A 22,617-nucleotide genomic window follows, 5' to 3' on the forward strand; every position below is an offset into this window, starting at 1 on the left:
ATACATTATGATTCACATATAAATTTACACATGGGCATTAACTGAACTATTTGCATTTGTCTTATAAATAAATTTTAACCATAAGCCTTTATCAAAATGTCTTTAAGGCATTAAAAAAATCTGTTGTGTCCAAACTTTTGACTGGAAGTGTACATAAAACTGCACAGCTAGCTAAATAATAACAAAAGCTAATATCCACAAAACCACTTAGAGCAGATGTAACAACACACATGAATACATGTGACTAGAGACGTCACATACAGCTAGTGTTCCCCACTAACACTTTATACACACTCAAAACAACATGAAGTCTTACTAAAACCATTCAGCATTCCTCTGTATGTACCCGAGCTACACCATCAAGAGAAAAGAATGGGTGTAAGAGAAAGATAATTGGCCATCTTGATGGAAATCTTCAGCGCATAGCAGCAGCTGAACCAAGCACATCTATTTGACCAGCACAAAGGGGAGGATGGCTCATGCAAGCAGGAGAGAAAAGACAAGAGAAAGGCAAGGCAGTGCATTTGGTCTTACCCGGACAATTCAGCCCCTCTGGCCTGAGACTGACCAGCGATTGCGTCCATGATGGCATCCTGCGAGTACATGCTAATCGGAGTGTTGTACTGGGCATGGATGATAGTGGCCTTGCCTCCCGGCCCCTTCACTTCAATGGGCTTGTTGGTGGAAAGAGCTGTGTCCTTCAGGGCAATGGGGTTGAAACTGGGCACGTACTCGTTGCTGTGGTGGTGGAGTTAGTTGGATGTGAGGAAAAGGTGAAAAAGAGAGAGGAAAGGGGGATGAAGGGGAAGCAAGGGAGGAGAGATGTGTTACAGTGATGGCTAGAAGGTAAGACATGCAGGAAAGAGAGCATAAAAAGTTCCTTTGCAGAAAAGGAGGCTTCAAAGGAGCTACAGAGCAAATTTGTGAATGAGTAATCTTATTACTCATTATTTATTGTTTTATTTATTCTTAATATAAAATCAATAGTGTCTTTTAGATATGTCAATGTTCTAACCAAAAGTTAGAATTGACGCAATGAGGTAAGATGATTAATGCTTCTTGGGTTAACGCATCCTACACAAATGCAAATTATATGTCAAAATTAGCATTCCAATGCATATAAATTAGCTCCTTTAAATACCAGAAGAAAAAAACATCCTGCACACGTTAGCTATCAATTACCAACCATAAATTCTGGCCTTAACTCTCGTCAATACGCTGTAACAGTTCTATGTCATCATCATGCTGGCCACAACCAGTGAGCTGAATGTAAGCTCTGAATATGACAAACATGCAGCTACAGAGATCATCAGTCTATCCATTCTACAGTCCTGTCATTCCTGAGCACAGCACAACACAATACAGCGCCACACACACTGACATATACAGAAACATGAAGACAAATTCTGCTTTCTCAACTCTGCAAAGCAAGATTAATTGCAGATTCACAGACTCAGGTAGACAGATTTCAACTGACAACACACAGAATGCTGGACTGAACAGTAGTCAAGGACCTAAACACGCCACAGACACAGACATGCACATAAACAACACAGCACTACAGCACTCAGTGGCATGGTACTAACTTGATAGGCATGTTGGTAATAACCTATGGTTGCAAGAATAAAGAGAGAAAGAAAAGAAAAAGCATCTGTTAACATCTGTTGAGTCACAATCTGATTCTGTTTCTGAATTTGTTCCTTATTCACCATGTAGTGCACTGTATGAGGCGCAGCCATTTTGTAGTGGTGTCTAAATTTTCAGTGGACAAATTATATTCCCCTAATATAATTACATAAATTTATATGTATATATATATATATATATAAAAATTTAAAAAAATATATATATATGGATATTTTACTAGATTATTACCCACAGTACACTGTAAATCCAGTGTACAACCAATACACACTTCTTCTGCACTACAGTGCCAAAAGGTTGTGGACGCCTGGCCATCACACCAATATGTGGGCCTTCCCCAAACTGTTGCCACAAAGCTGGAAGCACACAATTGTACAGAAGGTTTACAGAATTTCCCCTGGAGTGGTAGAACTTGAGTGGCCTGCACAGAGCCCTGACCTCAACCCCACTGAACACCTTTGGGAAGAACTGGAATGCCGACTACACCCCTGACCTTCTCACCCAACATCAGTGCCTGACCTCACTAATGCTCTTGTGGCGGAACGAACACAAATTCCCACAGCCACGGACTAAATCTGGAATGAGAGGTTTAAAAAGCACATATGGGCGTGATGGTTAGGTGTCCACAAACTTGCTGCCATATAGTGTATAATGATTTCTTTTGGTTTGAAAAGAACTGCTACTGCTGGCCCCTACAGTATATAGAACAGTCTACATAGTGAACAAGAGAGTAGGTGAGAGAGTGATTTCAGACGGATCATGATGTTGATCATGAATGAACAGAATCTGATTAAGGAATTAGTCAAGGAAATCAAGAGAAGATCTGATATAAAATTGTGGATAATCAGAGGGTGAGATATGTGTTTATACACTTATAGTCAGAGAGGAAAAATGAATCAAGCAAAGCTGCTAACAGGCTATAAATGTAAAATATAAGTAGCGTAACTCACACAATTAGCAACACTATTTCTTCGTGAAGTAAACACTGACCTAATACTGAGCTGCAAACTCATTTTGTCATTCTAAAAAAACTCTAAACACCAAAGAAAAAAACTTTAATGGTGAGCACTTCAAATGAAGATGATACATTATTCATTGCTGAGTTGTGAGAGGGAGAGGGAAGGAGGATATATTCGTGTGACAGCTAGACACCTGAACCTTGACAATCCATGGCCTTTTATAGAGAGAGATGTAACAGGTGCTCTCTCTCTCTCTTTCTCTCTCTCTCTCTCTCGCTCTCTCACTGCACTGATCTCTTTAAACTGTCTGAAACATAAATGGCAGATCTCAGAGCTTTTATAGAACAGAATCCTCATACCACATAGAAACAGTGACATTTATATTTTACAGGATAGCAAAATGATATTTGTGCTACATTTAGTAAATCAGTGTCTGCTGATGTTTGTGGTCACCTGACTATTACACTCATACGTGCTTGTTGAACATCCCATTCTAGATTCAGTCCTCCTTTCTGTTATAATAACCTCCACTCTTCTGGGAAGGCTTTCCACTAGATTTTGGAGCGTGGCTGTGGGGATCTGGGGATCATTCAGCCACAAGAGCATTAGTGAGGTAAGGCACTGATGTCAAGCAAGGAGGCCTGGGGTGCAGTCAGCATTCCAGTTCATCCCTAAAGTATTCAGTGGGGTTGAGGTCAGGGCCCTGTGCAGGCCACTCAAATTCTTCCTTCTAACCTTAGCAAACCATGTCTTCATGGAGCTCGCTTTGTGCACAGAGGCACTGTCATGCTGGAATATGTTTGGGCCCCTTAGTTCCAGTGAAGGGAAACTGTAATGCTATAACATACAGAGACATCAAACTTTTGGCCGTATAGTGTATATTATGTACAGTCAAAATCTTTTTTTTTTTTTTTTTTTTTTAATGGATAAAAAGATCGCTAAATGCTGATCTATAATTACAGAATTCCCAGATGAGTGAAAAACAAAATGTATGTATCCTCTACATACATAACAGTTCAAAAAAATCTAATAAATAAATAAATAACCCACCAAAAGAATACCAAAGCTGTTCAGGGCATACGAAAGAGAGAAGACATAGTTATGCATGCACATGCAGGAAAGAAGATACAAACATCTGAACTAATATTATTTTCTTTTCACTTTGTCTTAAGATACACTGAACATTTTTGTTACTTGTTATGTTTGACAGATGTGAAAATGAATGAAGATTCTCAGATGAATGAACATCTGTGAAACCAAACTTGTCACTGGTCACATAGTTTGTCTTTTGTGGGCATGTAGTGCCCACTACTGCTGAGTGCAATGACCTGAGTATTTTTTTTTTTATGTTCCAAACACACTAAATGTTGTGGCTGGTTAAAAAAAATTTCTGTCTTCGTTGTGCCCTAAGGGTGTGTAAACTTTTGCAGTCTACTGTACAGTTCAAATTTGTAGAATTTAAGGAATATGTAGAATATCATTAGACCTTGAGATCAGTGTCAAGGTGTCATCCGTGTTAACTGGGCTTTGGTACCCTCAGAGTAAATCTTTTTTTTTTTTTTGGGCAGATTTTAGTCAGATGGTAGAATATATTAATCATTTGTATTTAACAATGATTAATCCAAAACTTGTGGCATTCAGAACCTTTAACAACAGTTTGAAACGTTTAAAAAAGATCGCTGAAATTGACTTTTACGAAACATAGGCTTGTGTCAGAACAGAACATGCTGGAAGGCAACCAATCTGCCTACAAGTGTTCGTGGTGTGTATAGTGCATCACACATGACCCTGGCATGTGTGAACCCAGGCCTGAAGAGAGTTCATGACCTAGACGGTATGGGAACCACTGCTGTATTGATTTACCAACTGCTCTTTACACTGCTGTCATCCTTCTGTCACACAACACATGCCAGTTAGCAGCCAGCTGGGCCGGACCCCTTGCCTTAAATTCGCTAAAAATATTTACATATTAATTAGGGAGTATGCATATACACATGTGTATAAACATTGTATTTCTTTAATTTGTGCAGCTTGTCCAGCATCATAAACAAGCAGGCTGATTTTTGTTTGTCAATTCCAGCTTGATTTCACCCATTAAGTCTCAAGCATTCAGTGGGATTTGCTGGGTTTTACCACAACCACACCTGGCTACTGGCATGTCGCGCATACTTAATATACCTGCTTACATACCACAGTGGCTCGCCTGAGCCCAGGCTTTTAGCTCTCTCCTGAAGCATGGCCATTTCTCTCAGCGTTTCGGCTGAGTACAGTCCAATTGGGGAGTTATATTGCTGCGTCTTTTGTGAGCTAGAGGACAGGCTGAGCTCCTGTGTGTTGCAGTGGTAGGAGTTTGTTTCAGCACAGCTAGCAAGACCACCATTCATTTGATAAGGATGACCCTTAAAGGAGGAGACACATGGATAAAAAGAACAGGGGGTGAGGAGGAGACCTAGATGTGTGGTTCTCACAAGTGGGGTCCCAAGGGGTCTACTTTTTTATCATTAAAAAATGGTTATTGTGGTGGTCATTACTGACATCTACTATAATTACTACTGTTATTGCTGTTATATTTATTATTTAATTACTGTAGTTATAAGGCTATATTAACTGGTCACACGAATTGAATGGGTTTAATCTTAAACATTAAACTCAAAAACACATAGAAATGTCAACATGAATCCAGCTGCTGTAGATATGATGCAAACGTTCAAATCGATCTAATATTTAACACCGTGTAACTGGTTTCTGTTCTATGCACTTCCATGATTGTGGTGCCATTTGTGTCCCACTGATATTACATTTATGTATGTAAATATGCATGTAAAGTAAAGGTAAAATACATTTAAACATAAATAAAGTGGCCTTCATAACAATCAATGTGCATGTTTCAGATAAATAAACTTAAACTTAAAACATTAATAAAACCATACCAACAGTATTTGGCCTGTCCCGGGCCACTATAAGTACACTTTACCTTGAAATATAATCATTAAAATACTTCAAAAATCGAATTATTTTTTGCAGTAATGTGTGAAACCATTTAATGTCATGCTTGAGACATCCTTTTCCATGAGTCCGCCATTATAGGATATGAAAAATGTAGTAATTTAGTGTCGCATAACATTCACTCAGCCCTGTTACCTGAACACATTCACCCCTATGAAATATTTGGAAGAATCCACAAGTCACATGTTCAATTTGAAGTTGCATCAAATGAACTTCATGATCATGTGAAGAAGAAAATTAAGTTCTCCCATCTCCAAGGACACCAGACAAGCAAGATTCCAGAAGTCTGGAATAGGTTAAAAATTAATGATTCTGTAGAGTCATTGTTTAAAAAAATTAAGTTCATTTTTAAGCGTTACAAAGGCACTGCAATCATGGAAATACCTGCCTAATTTTAACAGTTGGATTATGCTCATTAAATAAATAATTTTTGAAATAATTTTTTTACACTCATCAGGATCCCTGGCTGTAAAAAGAGTAAGACGCCTAATCTAGATGCTGTTGAATTTTTTTCAAATGAAAATTCTAGTGTAATGTTGAATAAACTGGTTTTCTGAATAGACTGCACCTTGTTTTGCAGCCACTGGAGGGCATTATCAGCATTATCAGATTCTCCATAAATGTTGATCCAAGAAAATGAGCATTTAACTGAGAAAGAAAGGCATTCTTAAAAAACTCTTGTACCCAGAGGCACATGCTCGGCTTCAAGCGTCCTAAAGTGACACTTCTGTGTAAGCCTGTGTAATAATCCGAGCAAAAGGTTTATCTAAGCTGACTCTTAGGCAGCAGTTCCATATGAGTGAATCTTCGCAAAACATCATATTCATAGCTAGGGATGCAGGGAACATGACTTCTTCTGGGATTGAAAGTGGATGCAGAGAAATTCTTTAAGCCTGGCTAGCACATACCTTCTGGTGAGGGATGACAGGAATTGAAGTGTCGATTCTTGGTGCAGTCATGGACACATGGATTGGGCGCTTTGACCTACAGCAAAACAGATGTTTGTCAGAATTCATTCTTAAGAGAGCCACTGCATGTGACACAAAGCTGATTAAAACAGCAATCACCATGACAGGACTGACTCTGATCTCAACAGAGGCAGTGACAGAAGAGGATAGAGGCAGAACTGAGGAACACCTGAATAACTGTACCCATCCCCCACACTGTGTAATATCTAGGAGCACTTTCAGCTAGAAACTCATTCCAACAAGGTGAGCTAGAAGGGACTTTGGGAGATCTTTCCTGCCAGGTGCTATCAGACTCGGCAATTTCTCCATCATGTGACCTTGTCCCCAGCCTCTCAGTATGGGCAACGGGATAAAATATCTAAAACTCCACACCCCACTGAGCACTGAATGTGTCACATGAACCAAAACAAAGCAGACCCTGTGCACTACAGAATGTGAATGTTTCAGTTTGATGTCTCCCGTATGTACTGTATGTGTGTGTACAGTATGTACTGTATGTTCTATTTGTATGTACCGTATGCATGTATGTTTTAATGTATGTACTATATATGTATGTAGTCAATGTATATACTGTATATTTTTACCAAAATTATGTACTATGTATGTACTAAATTTATGTATTATGTACTGAATGTACTGTACGAATGCACTATATGTGTATATACAGTATGTATATAAGTATCGTTTGAATGTATGTACTATATTTTTGTGCTATACAGTATTTATGCATGTATGTACAATATGTTTGCCCTATACAGTGTGAATGTATTGTATGCATGTACTGTCTGTATGTACAGTATGCATGTATCATCTGTATGTATGTACAGAATGTATGAGACCTTGAAATAATAAGGTTCGATTTTCTTTCTAGCAAAAATGAGCCATATGTCATATACACGCTATTTGCAGACCACTGGAAATATGTAAGACGTTTTACACCAATATATAATTTAAAAGTGTAAAACATAAGGGTTGAAATTGGTATCTGCTTTGATCTTATTAAGGGTCAAAATTTTATGCCTGAATATCATATTAGTTTGTTCATGAATGTTTAAACAAACCATCAGTGGTTGAGTATTTTAAATGGGTGTTATATAAAAGCCTTATTTTATTATTTGATATATTTAGATTAAATCAATCAAGTATTAAAGATGGAGTGGGAAGAAATTAAAGACAATTTAATTTCCAAACCCTCTCCACATGATGTTAGTCTTGACTTTAGCAAGAACACTATGTCAGATATATTATTTTTTAGCAAAGCAGAAGGCCTGCAGAGTGATTGGAGTGATTTGGACTTCCACAATTAATTACATCAATGTAAAGTGAATTTTCGAAAGAATAGAGAATTAAACATTACCTCTTTAAAACATGTGGTAAATCAAAAAATGTCCCTTTAGCTTGATTACTTGATTACTGAAACCCCCTATTATTTCTTACAACACTCTTATATTTTCACTATGTATAGTACCCAAGTTTGTTCAAGAACTGCAAGTCTGTTTATATGAAACTGTGAGATAAAAGATGTGCATTTGGTTTTGGAATCATGTGTCTTTGGAGATTTAAGGGAATAATTTGCCACACCAAAGTTTACAGACAGAAATAAAAGAATTCAGAGAAGAAAGCATCAAGTATAATGTGTTGGCACTCGTGAAGCACTCAGCACTCAACACTGTTTCTTTAAAATGTAGTAATTTACTCAAGCATGAACGATTTTGCTTTCAGAGTGACAATAAGGGACAAAATCAGATCCTAAAATAGATACTAGGCACAAAGTAGCCTATGATTTGTGCTCAAGCAGTACACTTATGAGAGCAGAATGCTTAAAGAAGGTCACGTGTAGAAAAACAGGGTTCATTTAGCAGGCGCTTCTAAAACATACACTATTGAACTACGGAAGTGGTATACGAAGAAAACCGAGAAACTGTAAATAGAAACATTACAAGGCATTAATTTTGACACTGCACAATGAAGCAGGATTGCTTCTGCCACACAATTTCTCTGGCAGTGTGTCTCTGAGTGTGTCTCCACATCATATCTGTCCCATTAAACTGAACTGCCTGGAGCATGCCTAATTGACTGAAAGGAAACATGAGAGAAATGAAACCCTGTGACCTTTATCCGGGAAAACACTGCACCACGTCCTCTTAATAGAATAACACACATACACACACATCTTACGATAAACAACACATTCACTGCACTTGCAGCTATCTGAGAGAGCTGGTAGTGATAAATTCAGTGAGATTACCATCAGTTGTTTTTCCTTTTCAGAACTGTTCAAAAAATGTGGTGAATTCTGTTAGCAGTTACACTTTATAGGGAGGATAAAAAAAAGTTGATTCAGCAGCCACTTAGCCTAAATTACTAGGCAAGTATATTTAAATAAAATGGAAAAGAATGAAGAAATAAAGGCATAAATAGACATTTTAATGAGGTCTAGGTTGACTGGTTATTCCCTAAAGGGAAACAGAAAAAACACAGTGTGGAAATACAAAAACATGTGTCATAACGTAAAAAATATTTTAATGCAGCTTTATAGAAATGTGTAGCAGATTCAACAAGGTGAAGCACATGGCACACATTTACCCTTTTCCATTTTGTTCTGGTGGTAATTGAGAGAATGAGTGGTTGTTGTAATCCCTAAATTCTTCATGATGGTGGAGTTACAATGGTGGTGAAAGAATATGAAAGTCAGTATATTGCAGACATCATTAAAGCACCTCAGCACTGACTTGGTTGGTTTGTCGAGCCATTTATGACATTAACCTCTAGAAATCAGAAGATCTCACATAGCCTACCTTGCAATTCAGTATCAGCACCAAACCTCCTAACTCCTAATCTGTCTGTCTGATCACCTTTACTGCCACGCTAAACACCACTGGCAGCAGCTTAACGAGTGTCAGTCAAACAACTGTGGCAGTGACACATGCACATGAACACACACATACACACATGAAAGACATACTGGCACCATCATGCATCTAACGTAATTTAAAGTGAACCTTAAACTGACTTTTCTCTGTAATACTATAATCAGATATTTGACTAGGGCTCATAATATGAAATGCCAGCTATATCCTTCATCAAAAGACGTTTATAAGTTTGAGAGCAAACCCCTATTAAACCTCAAATAATAACCTCTACTGTCATCTTTACAATTCTGCTTGTGAAAATACAGCTCCAAATTGGTTCAAGCTGTAGTGTATATTTAAAAATGTAATGCAATATCATATAATATGTTATATAAAATAATAACTATACTAGCATCTGAATAGTTTTATAAGTATTTATAATACTATATTATATATACACTATATAGATTTATTAAACCTAATATTACTAGGTTTACTATTACAAAGTACACACACATGCATGCACACACAGGCAGACACACATGTGCGTGCACACACACACACACACACATGCATGCACACACACATCGCAGGTCACTGTACCTCTGCATGGTGAGGGCCAGGTTGAAGTTGGCACTCTTGATCTTGTTCTGAGCCTCCAGGTGAGTCATGCCCTCAGTGCTGACACCGTCAATGGCTACGATGATGTCACCCTGGGTCAGGTTACCTGAAGCTGCTTTGCTCCCAGGAGTGATCTGCGGAAAGACAAGGCAAACCAGTGAACAACATATTTGCATATCATCACCTAAAAACAGCTTTAAAGTTATCCTTGATCTGCCCATGTACATGGGCCAGAAGGAATAGCAGCTAATTAGACAATAATGTGATGATAAAAAAACATATACAAGGCCTTGTTGTCAGTGAAAACACTATTGTTTCCTTTATATGAGAGGCTACACATTATATCAGCTAAATCTGCAGTGAAGGTAGATACACTGAATATGCCAAAAAGCAGCCCCGATTGAGGCTGGATATTATTTTGTTATGGTATATAGTATTATAGTAATTATAATAATTATAAAAATCTTTCCATTTATCATGTATTTCCTTGCTGACAATTCGTGCATCACAGTACACAACAGAATATGGTACTGAACCAAGATATTTTTAATAAAAGGAATTACACAGGAAAAAACACATTGCAGTGGGTAATCCATGGCAGCTGTTTTACAGAATGACACAATGCACAGGGTCTATCCACATGATGTATTATCAATGATCTTTTTTTTTTTCCTAATGATAGGTTCCTCAAAATAGAGTTGACTGTAGTTACAGTACTTTAGTACATCAAATCAATGGTTGCATCTTGCACCATCATGCATCACCATTATTATATTAACAAAGAACAGGTATCACATGTATCCATGTTATGTCTGTACTATCCTTTATGTTCGCCTGTTTCATTCACATCCCTATAGGGCAAAAGAACAGACACTCAAACGAAATAATGCAAAATCATGGCATATCACCTTATAGCCTCTTTTTTCAGCATTACCTTCTGCATATGGTTTTGTATTAGGCAAAGACATTAAAAAACAGCATATGAAACAACACCATGCTATCCTGCTTAAGTCATATTATTATAAATAAACGGGATACTCAGATCCAGGTGTCTGCGCTGACATTTCTCTTTAAATCTGTTATATCCATTGGGCTTTTAGGATGGTTATTTCTGTCACCACAACACTCCCTACTCATTCTCCCAGGGAGCTAATGACGGTTGTGTATTAAGGGCAGAGGTTAGAACATCTATAGAATCTGTAGTATAAGTTACATTGAAGTGCTATGTCCAGACAGTAATTGATTATATTTTCTTTGGGTTTTTTTGTTGTTGTTGCATTGTTTAGACTGACATCTACTCATTTTGCAGAACATTTTGTCCAAAGTGACTTACAATTAAGCTGAACAGATGATGGTTAAGGGCTTCTTTGGCAGCTCAGAGGGGCCAGGATTTTTTAACTTTATGATCAGAAGCGCAGAGCCTTAACCACAGACCCACTGCCTTAAAGAAGTACTATGACTGTACTTTGTATGCAGGCTAAGGCTATATGTGTAATTTGTTAGTCATCTTGCAACTGACCTATACTGACATATACTTGAATTTTAAGATAATATTGCAGAGATATACAGAGGTGTCATCACTGCTAACAAGAAAATCCAAGCAACGCAAAGAGGGGAACAAACAACAGAATTTTACCACAAAAACCATAGCGTATTCTGGTGGATGAGACAGCAAGCAACAGTCAAAATACAGTAAAGATGGCAAAAGTCTGGCTTAAGCTTCTAATAAGCTTATGACAATAATAAGCAGCTCCTCCATTTTTTTTTACCACCCAAAGACCGCACAGTCCCACCTGCTTGATTTCTATTGGCTCACAAGACCAAGGATCCTTAATCCTGAATTCACAAGTTTAGGTTACCTAGATAAAGTTAACACGGAGCCACAGTAACCACTACCAGAAGCAAATACATGACATTCATGTCTCATGTCTTTTCCCCTTCGGTGAATTAGCTTTTCCACAGCGTGAATTTTATTCATGTTTTAAAAAAGTTTTCAGGCGTTTCCCGTATCATTGTAGCAATGGGTGAAAAAGCATAAATGTGTTCATCTCAAAGGCTTATTGTTATGTCAGTTTTTGCCTGGTCCAGCTTGCCAGGAAACAAGATGAACTGCTGAATGCACCTTACAACACATTTCATATAACACTGACATGCTTTTTGAACAGGATAAGATTTCCAGATACATGACTTCATTAAGAAGAAGAAGAAGCCTTTATTTGTCACATATACATTACAGCACAGTAAAATTCTTTTTCTGCACATATCCCAGCTTGTAAGGAAGCTGGGGTCAGAGCGCAGGGTCAGCCATGATACAGCACCCCTGGAACAGAGAAGGTTAAGGGCCTTGCTCATGATGTCCCTATGATGTATGCACGGCTGTCACACATAAAATTCCACAAAAAATATGGAAAAAACTGTTCATTTTCTATAGAATATTATTTAGAATATAAATCTGTAACCACCCTAAACACAGTCATCCGGAAGACTTCTCAAAAACCGCCTTCACATACGGTCCTGGTTGGCTTTGCCCCATTTTGCAGCTCAAATTCAAGCCCACTGCTCATAACCCTTCAGAAACTATCATAAGAGAACGAAGCATGAACGGAAACCTACAAGACTGTATCATATGCCAAAATAGGCCTGTCAAAATAAACCTTGCTAAAATTATGGAGGGCAGAATTAACTGAATACTCCTCCTAGCCAGGTGCATGCAGTTGAAAGACTGTCTTTGGAATTCTGGCTGTGAAAAGACAAACAGAATACCTAAAGCCTAAGAGAGATCTGTGCAGGGAAGCTCTTAAGCTAGGTCTGTGAAGCATTGGCCAGGCTTTTTTTCCAGGGCAACAGTTGAACTCACTGGCACAGCCTTGGGACTAACCACATCATCTGCTTTATAGAGACCATTCATCCTCGGTATTGTAAATGTCATCTCTAATTGGCTCTTGGAGCAGTCAGAGACTCCTGACATCTATGTAAAGGTTACTGTGGTGATAGTGCTGCTGATGTCGGGGAAGCCTCCTGGCTAATGACTCCATGTCATTAGCAACGAGGCTAATGACTCAATGTCGTGGAGGAGTGTTCCTGGAACCCTCTGGACGACCTCTGCAGGTGCAGTTCCTGATTTTCGCTGACAGACCTCATGTGGTACAGCCTACAGTTCATTCAATAGTTTGGTTTGCTCAGATACACAGGTGACTACTGCACTGGAGCACAGCACTGTGATATCTAAGGGTGCTTTTGCATACGTAGTATTTACTCTGTTTGAATTGAACACTGGTACAATTACTTCCTTGTTGTGCTTCATTTTCACCTCAGTTGCACTCAAATGTGGACCAAAACCGTGGTCAAATAACGGGTTGTGTGTCTTACGTGACATGCGGTAGGGAAAATGAGCCAACGAGGACGGAGTGGAGTGCTCCAGCAGTATTCAGGATTACTGAGTTGAGCAATAAAAGAAGAGAAATGCTTGATAGAGTTCACAAGCATGTTCCATGCTTCCATGTTCTACAAACTTCTGTGATTTCTTCCTGTGCCTGCAAAAGGTTTGTTACCAATGAATGAAAGACCTTTTTGAGAACGTTTTCATCCCAGCTCTATTTAAACATGTGAAACCGATTCGTCCCAAACAGAAAACAATTCAAAAGCTTAAATTTCACTTTAATCCAGTGTACATAATATTAAGTGAAAAGAGCCTTAACACAGATCAGGCTGCATTACTTATGATACTGGAGAAACACAAGGAGTTCTTTCATTTGATTGCACAGGATGCATTGAGCACTAGTCTTTATATTAATTCATAATATGGACCCAAAAACAAAAAAGCAAATATAATGTTATATGCAGTATAAATAGATTGACTGGAAACTGGATGCTCGCTGCTATTGGTTTTGTACCTAAAACTAGAGACAAGCCACCACCATTTCACTTTTGTTTCACTGCTCTGAATGCACCAACAGTTCTGCTTTCTACCTGATTTAGCAAAACTAACAGGGTGAGGAAAACTAAAGTAACATGTCACAACAAAGGCTTTGAAAGTGCTAGGAAAGGATTAGCAGCACCGGCTCACACTTTAACTCTCTGCGCTCGGCTCATTCCAGTTGATGCCTGAGTGAATGGGTGGCTGATACGCCAGTTCAAATCTCCTGTTCCTTCACAAACACACACAAAAGACCTGTTCTGTGTGCCAAAGAAAGCAGAGAGGGAGAAAGTAGGCCACTGAGAGAAAAGGAAATAGAGGAAATACAGACAACTAAGAAGACAAAGGTTGGGGTTGGAGTGTGCGGCAAACTGTTTTTGATATTTGCAACTACATTATTAATGCCTGTTATTAAGACTGAAGAGTGGTATTAAAGGAGATGAGCTACAGGATCAACATTAGGATTATGTCAGTATATCGTGTCTACATATCTGAATGAGTGCACATAACTGACATTTAAATCTGATACTAGTGTACTTAGTACCAGTGAATGGTTTAGGCTGAGGTGAAAATATGAAAGAAAGCATATGGTGGGACAAATATTCTTTATTTCTTCTAATAGAAAATTTATAAGTATTTTTTAAAAATGATAAATTTCATGGTGAGTCACAATGTATGATCAGACAGTTATCTCACCCTTCATTTTTTTTCAACATAGTAATTAAAATGCATTTTTGCCTATCACCTGTTCATTTTTTTACCCAGGGAAGCTACTAAATCCAGTGGGTGTCACTCTTTATGTGTCCAGCTGCTGCTCCTTTTTGTTTCCTTTTGGTTTTTTGTTATATATACACAAGAATGTATAAAGAGACTTTATTACAAAAAAAATATTTCCAGCAAATTTTTTTTTAAATTAATTTTTGACTGCCAGCTTGTGTGTTTATAAATGGTCAGTTTACACAGTGATATTTTTAGACTGGGTTATCGTACTGCGAAAAATTTGAAACCGTAACACCCCTACATCCAATTACAGTTTCCAGTTTTAAATTAAGCTAGACATAAGATCATATCTAGCTAACAGCTATATAAAATTTTGTGAACATGCTTTTAGATGATATATTCACTACAGAGAGGATGGAGCAGGCTGGTTTGCCTGGGTGTGGGAGCTTACTTTGATATATATAACTCCCCAATAGTGCTGAGCTGACCTTCAACAGTGTACTAAAAACAACCGTGCCTGTCAGCACACTCAGCTACTGGCTCTCATGGCACAGGCCAGGCCGGGAGGGGCTGCGGAGCTGCTGGTATGCAGGTGGTCTCTTTAGGATACACTAACATAAGCAGCATGTTATCTAACGACTGTCTGGAATGGCTGGAATATACAGCATAGCTTAAGGCTAGCATTGCAGAGGGATGATTACAAGCAGATACGTTAAGATGTGATTATTTCTATACTACTGACTAATCTATGCCGCTAAACAAGAGAAAGTCATAAACTACAGAGCTCTAAGATAAAATACAGAACATAAGATATTGTAAATTCAACTCAAATGGATCTTCAAATGGAGACTTCACAGAATGGTCAAGCTCAATTTTGTTTTATAGCTTTGAACCAGATTGGAATGGGATTTAGATGCAACTCGTAAAAAAGCAACCCATTTTTGCCCTTGGTATGGGTTTTAGAGAACATTGGAAGCTAGTAATATTAGACCAACAACAGTAAGGTCACAAGTTCAAGCCCTGAACAATGAATTAGTGCCTCCAAAAGTTCCTCTTGTGCATCAATGGAGAAAAACAGATTTTTTTTCTTGGACATTAAGCAACAGTGTAAAAGTCCATTGAAGAACGTATTGCCGTACTGACCGATGATGAAACAGACAAATGGGTAAAGAATTTGATTCATTAGTTTTTTGGGTAAAACGGTGGACGAATGTGTGCAGAAGTGTCAAGTTTTCCATACAATGAAACTATCACTGAATAGCTAGAAAAGAAGCCCACAATGCCAGTAAGGCTACGTTCACATTACAAGTTTCACTGCACAACTCTTTTGCACAACAATTTTTGTCTATCCATCCATCCATCCATCCAGTCCATAATTGTAACCACAAGTGACCCTTAACTGTCTTTAATTTGAAAGCACCTTTTCCCTGAAATGCCACCATGTACACATCAATTTCTTGGGCAATTGTTTTGAACACTACTCAGTTTCCACAGTTTCCCTGCAGTTCTGCTTGAATCGATTTCTCAAATATCAAGTAAATCACCAATTCTTCATCTTTCCACTGAATACAGTCACCGCTGTTACTATCTTCCATTGTTGGTTGGTGTTGAGAAAAAGGCACAAGAATTCTGCTTCATTTACAGCATTTAGTAGACATCCTTATCCAGAGCGACTTACACTGATCTCATTTATACGACTGAGCAGTTGAGGGTGAAGGGCCTTGCTCAAGGGCCCAGCTGTGGCAGCTTGGCAGTGTTGGGATTTGAATTCTCAACCTTCCGAGCAGTAGTCCAACATCTTAGCTCATTCACAGAGCTACCACTGCCCAATATGGGTACTGATTGATGATCTGATTTTTGTGTCCACACAGTCCTGAAAAAAGCTGTTCTGTGTCACATTAAGGCAGAAAATCAGATTTATGTCACTTCAACCCGGTTATGTGAATGTAGCCTAATACACAATCACCAAAGCAAGCCTACTCTTATGGTATTCACTCATCCTACACTGCAGAAAGTACCAGATCTTCCTGTAGGCAAGTATGAATGCATAAAACCTGATCTTCATCTCCTATTGGAAACCTAAGATCAGTCTAATAAATGTCATGTGTATAACCATTACATGTTTTAATACCTGTTTAAAATATCTTAATGCTCAGAAGCTGGTGGAATGGTATGTGGTAGGGTAAAAAAAAACTTTAGAACCATTAGGTCATCCGTGCCAATGTGTCATGTACTGTACCACACACACGTTTGTGATTTTATCTTTGTGGGGTATTTTCAATGACTTATGTGTTACTGTAGTTAAATAATTCTATATACTATTAAATACCATTAAATAATGCTAAATACTACTAACCCTATTATTAACCTCAGTAACTTAAAAGGCATCTTTTGGCTCTTTCAGTTTTTTTTTTTTTTTCTTTTTTCTAAATAAAAGTTGCAATTTTCCTCATGTGGCCCAGTCAAATATCCCACAAGGACAAAATTATCACACATTTCCAACATTTTGGGAACACTATGGTCCCCATAAAGAAATTAAAAACCTGGCTACACACACAAACACACACACACACACACAAACACACACACACCTCTATTCATGTATAATTGTAAATCTTTTGCAGAATATAGATAGTAAAGCATTGCAGATGTCGTAAATCATAAGATGTGGATGCGATGTTTGACATTTCAGTCTACTACCTGATGACAGGAGAACACATTTCTAATGCCACTGTCCTAGTGGCTCAAATGTCACAGGGCTCTGTTACAAAATATCACACAATACAAAGCCTACAATTTACTGAGCTAAATCACGTTTTGGATTCACACTGTATAATATGTCCAGTAATGATCACGAATGACCAGGTCAGACACTGGCTAGAGTCCAGTCTAAGATCACTGTGCTACAATTACAGTGTAATTACAGTGCCCATTTACACCATTGTTACGAGAGACTTCTGCAGTAAGCTGAAAACTAGTGTGGGATTCAAAGGAATTTACACTGCATAACACAGTATGTCTAGGGGGAAACTGCACTGAAACTTTGTTTTAGCATTGTTACTTGATTAATCGTGAAATAATTAAGTAGGCCAGGAATAAACCTGATCCTCAAATGCCGCAACAGTGTCCAGAGTTTGACTGTAAATAAAACCAAACTCTACAATCTGTTATCGTATTGCCCAAACATAAAATCAGTTTATAAACCAAAAAAATCAATGAAATATAGGAATTACAAAAGGATTAAACAAAAAGGTAGGGTTTTAGAAATGACACATAAGATGGTTAATCTTTTACAATTATTGCATTGTCATCTGTTTCTCTCCAAACATTGGTTGTTGTTAAGCAATAAAGGTTTTTTAGCAAACTAAAAATTCCCATCAGATTTATAATTTTCAATAACGCTGATTTTCGTCGTACTCATGTGCGCATGCTGATAAACACCAATCCATAAATTACTAAGTGTGTCTACGGCACAGCTGATTTATACTGTACATTTAGTAAAGCCCAGAAAACTCCATAAAAGGTGCCAAAATGATGAAGAAATTGTGAAAGCGTGCTTCTTAAGTGTGCCATGTGCTAAATCCTCAGTCTTTGCAGTGCATCGGCTATAACAGGCAAACACTGACACTTCCTCCTTTCATAAGGTGCCATTACTTTTGTTCTAATTGAATGATTATTTGTCTTCATTTATGGATTTGTTCTAATGAATCCAATCAATGCAGTCATTAATATGAAACAACTGAGTTTAGTAAAATTTTCATTAAATTCATGCGTGACAGCGTAATCCATATATAAAATTGTATAACTCCTACTAGTTATACAATATGAAGCCGATAAAACGAGATTCACATTAGTGAGTATCCTTATATGTAAATTTAAACAAACTCAGGAGCTTTCATAGGATCCGAATGATTTTCCAACCTAACTAGATTTTCATGAATTCCTTGTTTAAATGCTCCTTTGCACAATTTACAAATAAATTTGCTCGTTCACAGCTTGATAAATGAGGCCCAGCATCTCGGTATCTTATACGGTCTTTCTCATTTTCACCCTGAATGCCTCTTGAATGAGATTGCTGTATACCAAACCCATCTGGCCTCCTTCAGTAGTTTTTTTTTTCAGCCAAACCTCACACAGTAGTATTTATATCTGTCATCTGCTGCTTTCGATTATAAGAGCTGCAATCTAACGCTTCCTAAGAGCCATCTGTTTTTTATACCACCCTTGGCCATAAAACAGTCTTATTTCCAAAACCAGTCTTTTATAAATACCGAATGATAAAAATTAAAAGTTCAGTCAGAAAAGTTAGCAAGCAGAAAAAGTAATGGGAAAACACTATTAATGGTTTGAATCAGCAGTTCTTGATGGACAAATCCGCTCTGTGAGTGGTAATATGTAATTTCAATTAAACAGGAAAATAAGAAATCTTTTTAGGGATATTTAAGTACCACTCGGGAGAATGTCACAGTGGCCAGTACCGCTCAGCAGTTCTCTTGCTTCACATTCATACTAGAAAAAAAATGATAACAGAAAATGTATACTTAATTTCAGTTGGACCACAAAAATGGTAATTACTTCTAGGAAAACAATTGGTGTGTCACACAATTCACTATATAGTGCACTGCATATTGTCATGTCCAAAACCATAGTGGTGAGTATTTAGTGCACTAATAAAATCCCACAATGCTTAGGATTACTATCTAAATTATTGTACCTTAGTGGGTAAAGAATACCCAAACTGTACTTTGTATTTGGCAGAGAATTGAAAGCAGGGTGGTATTTTGAACACAGGCAATATATTCATAGCACAATGAGAGAAAAATCTAGAAAGTAACCATACCTCGTCCCATTTTCCATTGGTTAGTATCAACACTGAGACCCAGTGCATGAGAATGAGGAGTATATTTCATCATTTTAACTGTCACATTCATTAAAAAAAAGTTTTGTATTACAGTGCACTAATAACAAAATATCCCAAAGAGCACAAAGACAGATATGCAAACACAGAAGCTTCCTTCTGTCTCTATCACACCTGGCACTTAACAGAAGTACCTCAATGCCCCCAAGTGTGTAGTTGAAATTGCCATTATTTAAGGGTATTTTTAGCAGGATGCCACTGAGCCCCTTTGCACTGAGTGAAGCTTTGCGTCTCAGCTGTCACTGCAGTGACTGACTAGGCCTTCTGCTGCTGGGCCTTTACTGCAGGGGGAAAGCCTTCACGCCTGACTCACACATCCGAATTTAACCACCACACTCAAGCCAAATACTGTCCAAACTGAGGAATCCTCCTAAAACAAGACAGGCAATCAGTGCATCCAACTATTTTTCCAACTATCCAACTGTTTACTGTAAAACCAGAATACTATACCCACACACTAATGTATCATGGCTACGGCATTGTCTTCCCACTGAGCACAACTGCCACAGTCACTTTCAGTGACGGGCCACAAAAGGGGGTTAACGTCAGAGGAGTGATGTTAACCAGGAAAATGAGTGGACACACATTGTTCCTGACCACAAGGCATGTGAGGAGTGGTGACAGAATGGGAGAGGATCAGCGTCATGTGGATCGTATCCAACTGCTACTGTTTGCTCCCTTATTCCTTTACACATGGCTATTTTTTCAGAACCCTTTCAAGCCGGAATGACAATTGAGTCGTGAACTTTTCCTCACTGGAGAGCTGAGAATAGAAAAGTCCAGAACTTTAGCTCACAAAGACACATTGATAGGCGCACACACACATACACACTCACACACACACACACACACACACACACACACACAAATGTGTCCACCCACATATAGAAAGAGGAACTAATACTGAATGCAGATACCCTAAAAGACCTGCATATGTATTATAGTACTTTATACCACATTGTCAAATCTGATTGGTCAGAAGACAATACTGATGGCTGAAGGTTTATATTAAAGCGCTCATTCTAATATGTGATTTTCGTAATATGTGATACGTGTTTCTATTCTATACAGGAAATTGTATGCTGGATGATCCATGTAAAAGGATAAAAAATGAGTATAAATGTTCATGTGGTGAACTTTTCTGTAAAGAGATGTTTAGCGTTTTTGGAGTCTCCAGAGTCAGCACTTTCTAACAGTCAGCAGTAAAGCTATAACTATGTTTTCTAACTTCTAACTTAAAAACTTCAATTTTTAAGAATTCAGGACAGAGCTCTTTGCACTTTGCAATTTCTTAGTAATGTGATAAGCTTCTTAGCTTCAAGAGAAAGAAAAAGGCTAGTGAGGGTATGCCTATTTATAGCTGATATTACGCAAATGATAATAGTAACTAACTTGTTTTGCAACATTAAATGTAAATATAAATGGATTTGAAAGTATGACGCCTTTTAATAAATAAATAAAAAATGGCAGCATTGGCCAATTGCTGTGGTACAAGGGGAATAAAACACTTTGGGACATAATCAACTTTAGGGCATCACACCACTTCATCACTGATTATTTTCCTCTAACATCATGTCCTGTTGATGTTTTATCCTTACTTATCATACAAGATCTTTGATCTCACTTGTTGTCCACAATATACTTACAGCAATCACACATAGAGCAATAAAAAAACTCACTGAGAACACAAGCCCCTTACAGTGAAATGCCATTTCTGTCTTATATGATCCTAAAAGTAAACATCCAACATAAAAACTCTAAGAATGAACATTGAGAACATTGAGATGAGCCTTCTTCACATAATAGAAGCTGATCAAATCAATGGCTCTAAACCATCAAGTTTCCAAACTTTCCAAAAGAAATTGTCATTTGCATAATCTCAAATTAGAAGTCAGCACAACACAACACTACATTTAGAATTGGTTCAAATGAATTAACCAGATGAACAGAACAAAACCCACACTGAATTCAGAGCATCCTGAGCATCTTCCATGGAGACCTGAATGTTGTTCATCCTATTTTATAGAGTAAATAATGACGTTTGCACTTTCATTCATTCATTCTCTCTCATTAGGGTCATACACACTGATGTGTGTGAATGTGACCCGTCTCTCAGTGTGTGAGTGGATTCTAAATAATCAGTGAGTATGAAGTGGACTTGAGGTACTTAATTTTGGACTTTCTTACCCGGGAAATGGTGAGGGGCATGTTGAAGTCTTTGCCTCCTTGCAAGCGGAAGCCCCATGGCGCAGGTCCAGCAAGTGTCACAGTATAAGTGCTCATGGTTCAAAAAAATCGCTGTATTATTTGTTTTGCACGTCTTCCTCCACACAGTTGGAGAAAAATGGAGGTGAAGATCGGGAAGGTGCTAAGTAGCCTCTGAAAGAAGACAAAAAGTTAAAAATAAAGATGAGAAGGAAAAAATCAACAAAGCAAAACTTTTTTTCCTCCTTGATAAAGAAAAATGCAAAAATTGATAGTACAACAAACAATACAGGCCCAACCAAAACTAATACAAAGTAATGAGTGCAAGAGACAGAAAAGAGTTGAGAGCCAGAGGAAGAGGGTTCTTGCCTGCTCAGATGGGCTGGACTGACAGCCTAAGAATAGGCATCTCTCTGCAGAAACCGATAGCACAGAGGCATTGGGGCAGTGGGGTGGGGGGGAGGGGGCCTTATATGGTGTGTAAGGGGACACCCAGAATGCCAGGCCTCCCATGATTCACAGGGCTAATATAGCCTCCTCTTAGGCCAAAAGAGATTTCTAGACCCCATTGCTAAGGTGCTTCACCAAACCAAAGAAGTCTACAAAGAGGCCAGCAAAGAGAAAAGGCTGTGCAATTTATCAAAGTTAATTTATCAGAGTGTGCAGGAATTAAATCAGCTTGTAACTGTCTTGCCATTTTGAAGCGCTCTGTATGTTTGATAATATGACCCTGCAATGCATCCATCAACCCTATCGACCAATTTTCTTACGTTGCTAGCTACAGCTGGATGATAGTAGAATGATGGTG

At 38.1% G+C, this 22,617-nt stretch overlaps 1 protein-coding gene across 1 annotated transcript in view; it reads right to left on the bottom strand.

Moving 5' to 3' along the window:
- The window catches only part of ldb3a (LIM domain binding 3a), a 48,906-nt gene extending 26,736 nt beyond the window's left edge, over positions 1-22,170 (bottom strand). The window contains exons 1-5 of the mRNA XM_053232383.1: positions 21,792-22,170; positions 10,033-10,184; positions 6,518-6,593; positions 1,587-1,609; positions 535-738 (exon numbers count right to left, since the gene is read on the bottom strand). Of these exons, the coding sequence (XP_053088358.1) occupies positions 535-738; positions 1,587-1,609; positions 6,518-6,593; positions 10,033-10,184; positions 21,792-21,887 (551 nt within the window). The 5' untranslated portion in view covers positions 21,888-22,170. The remainder of the gene's footprint in view (positions 1-534; positions 739-1,586; positions 1,610-6,517; positions 6,594-10,032; positions 10,185-21,791) is intronic.
- Positions 22,171-22,617: the final 447 nt, after the last annotated feature.

This window comes from Pangasianodon hypophthalmus, chromosome 3, assembly GCF_027358585.1.
Source record: "Pangasianodon hypophthalmus isolate fPanHyp1 chromosome 3, fPanHyp1.pri, whole genome shotgun sequence".
NCBI lineage: Eukaryota > Metazoa > Chordata > Actinopteri > Siluriformes > Pangasiidae > Pangasianodon > Pangasianodon hypophthalmus.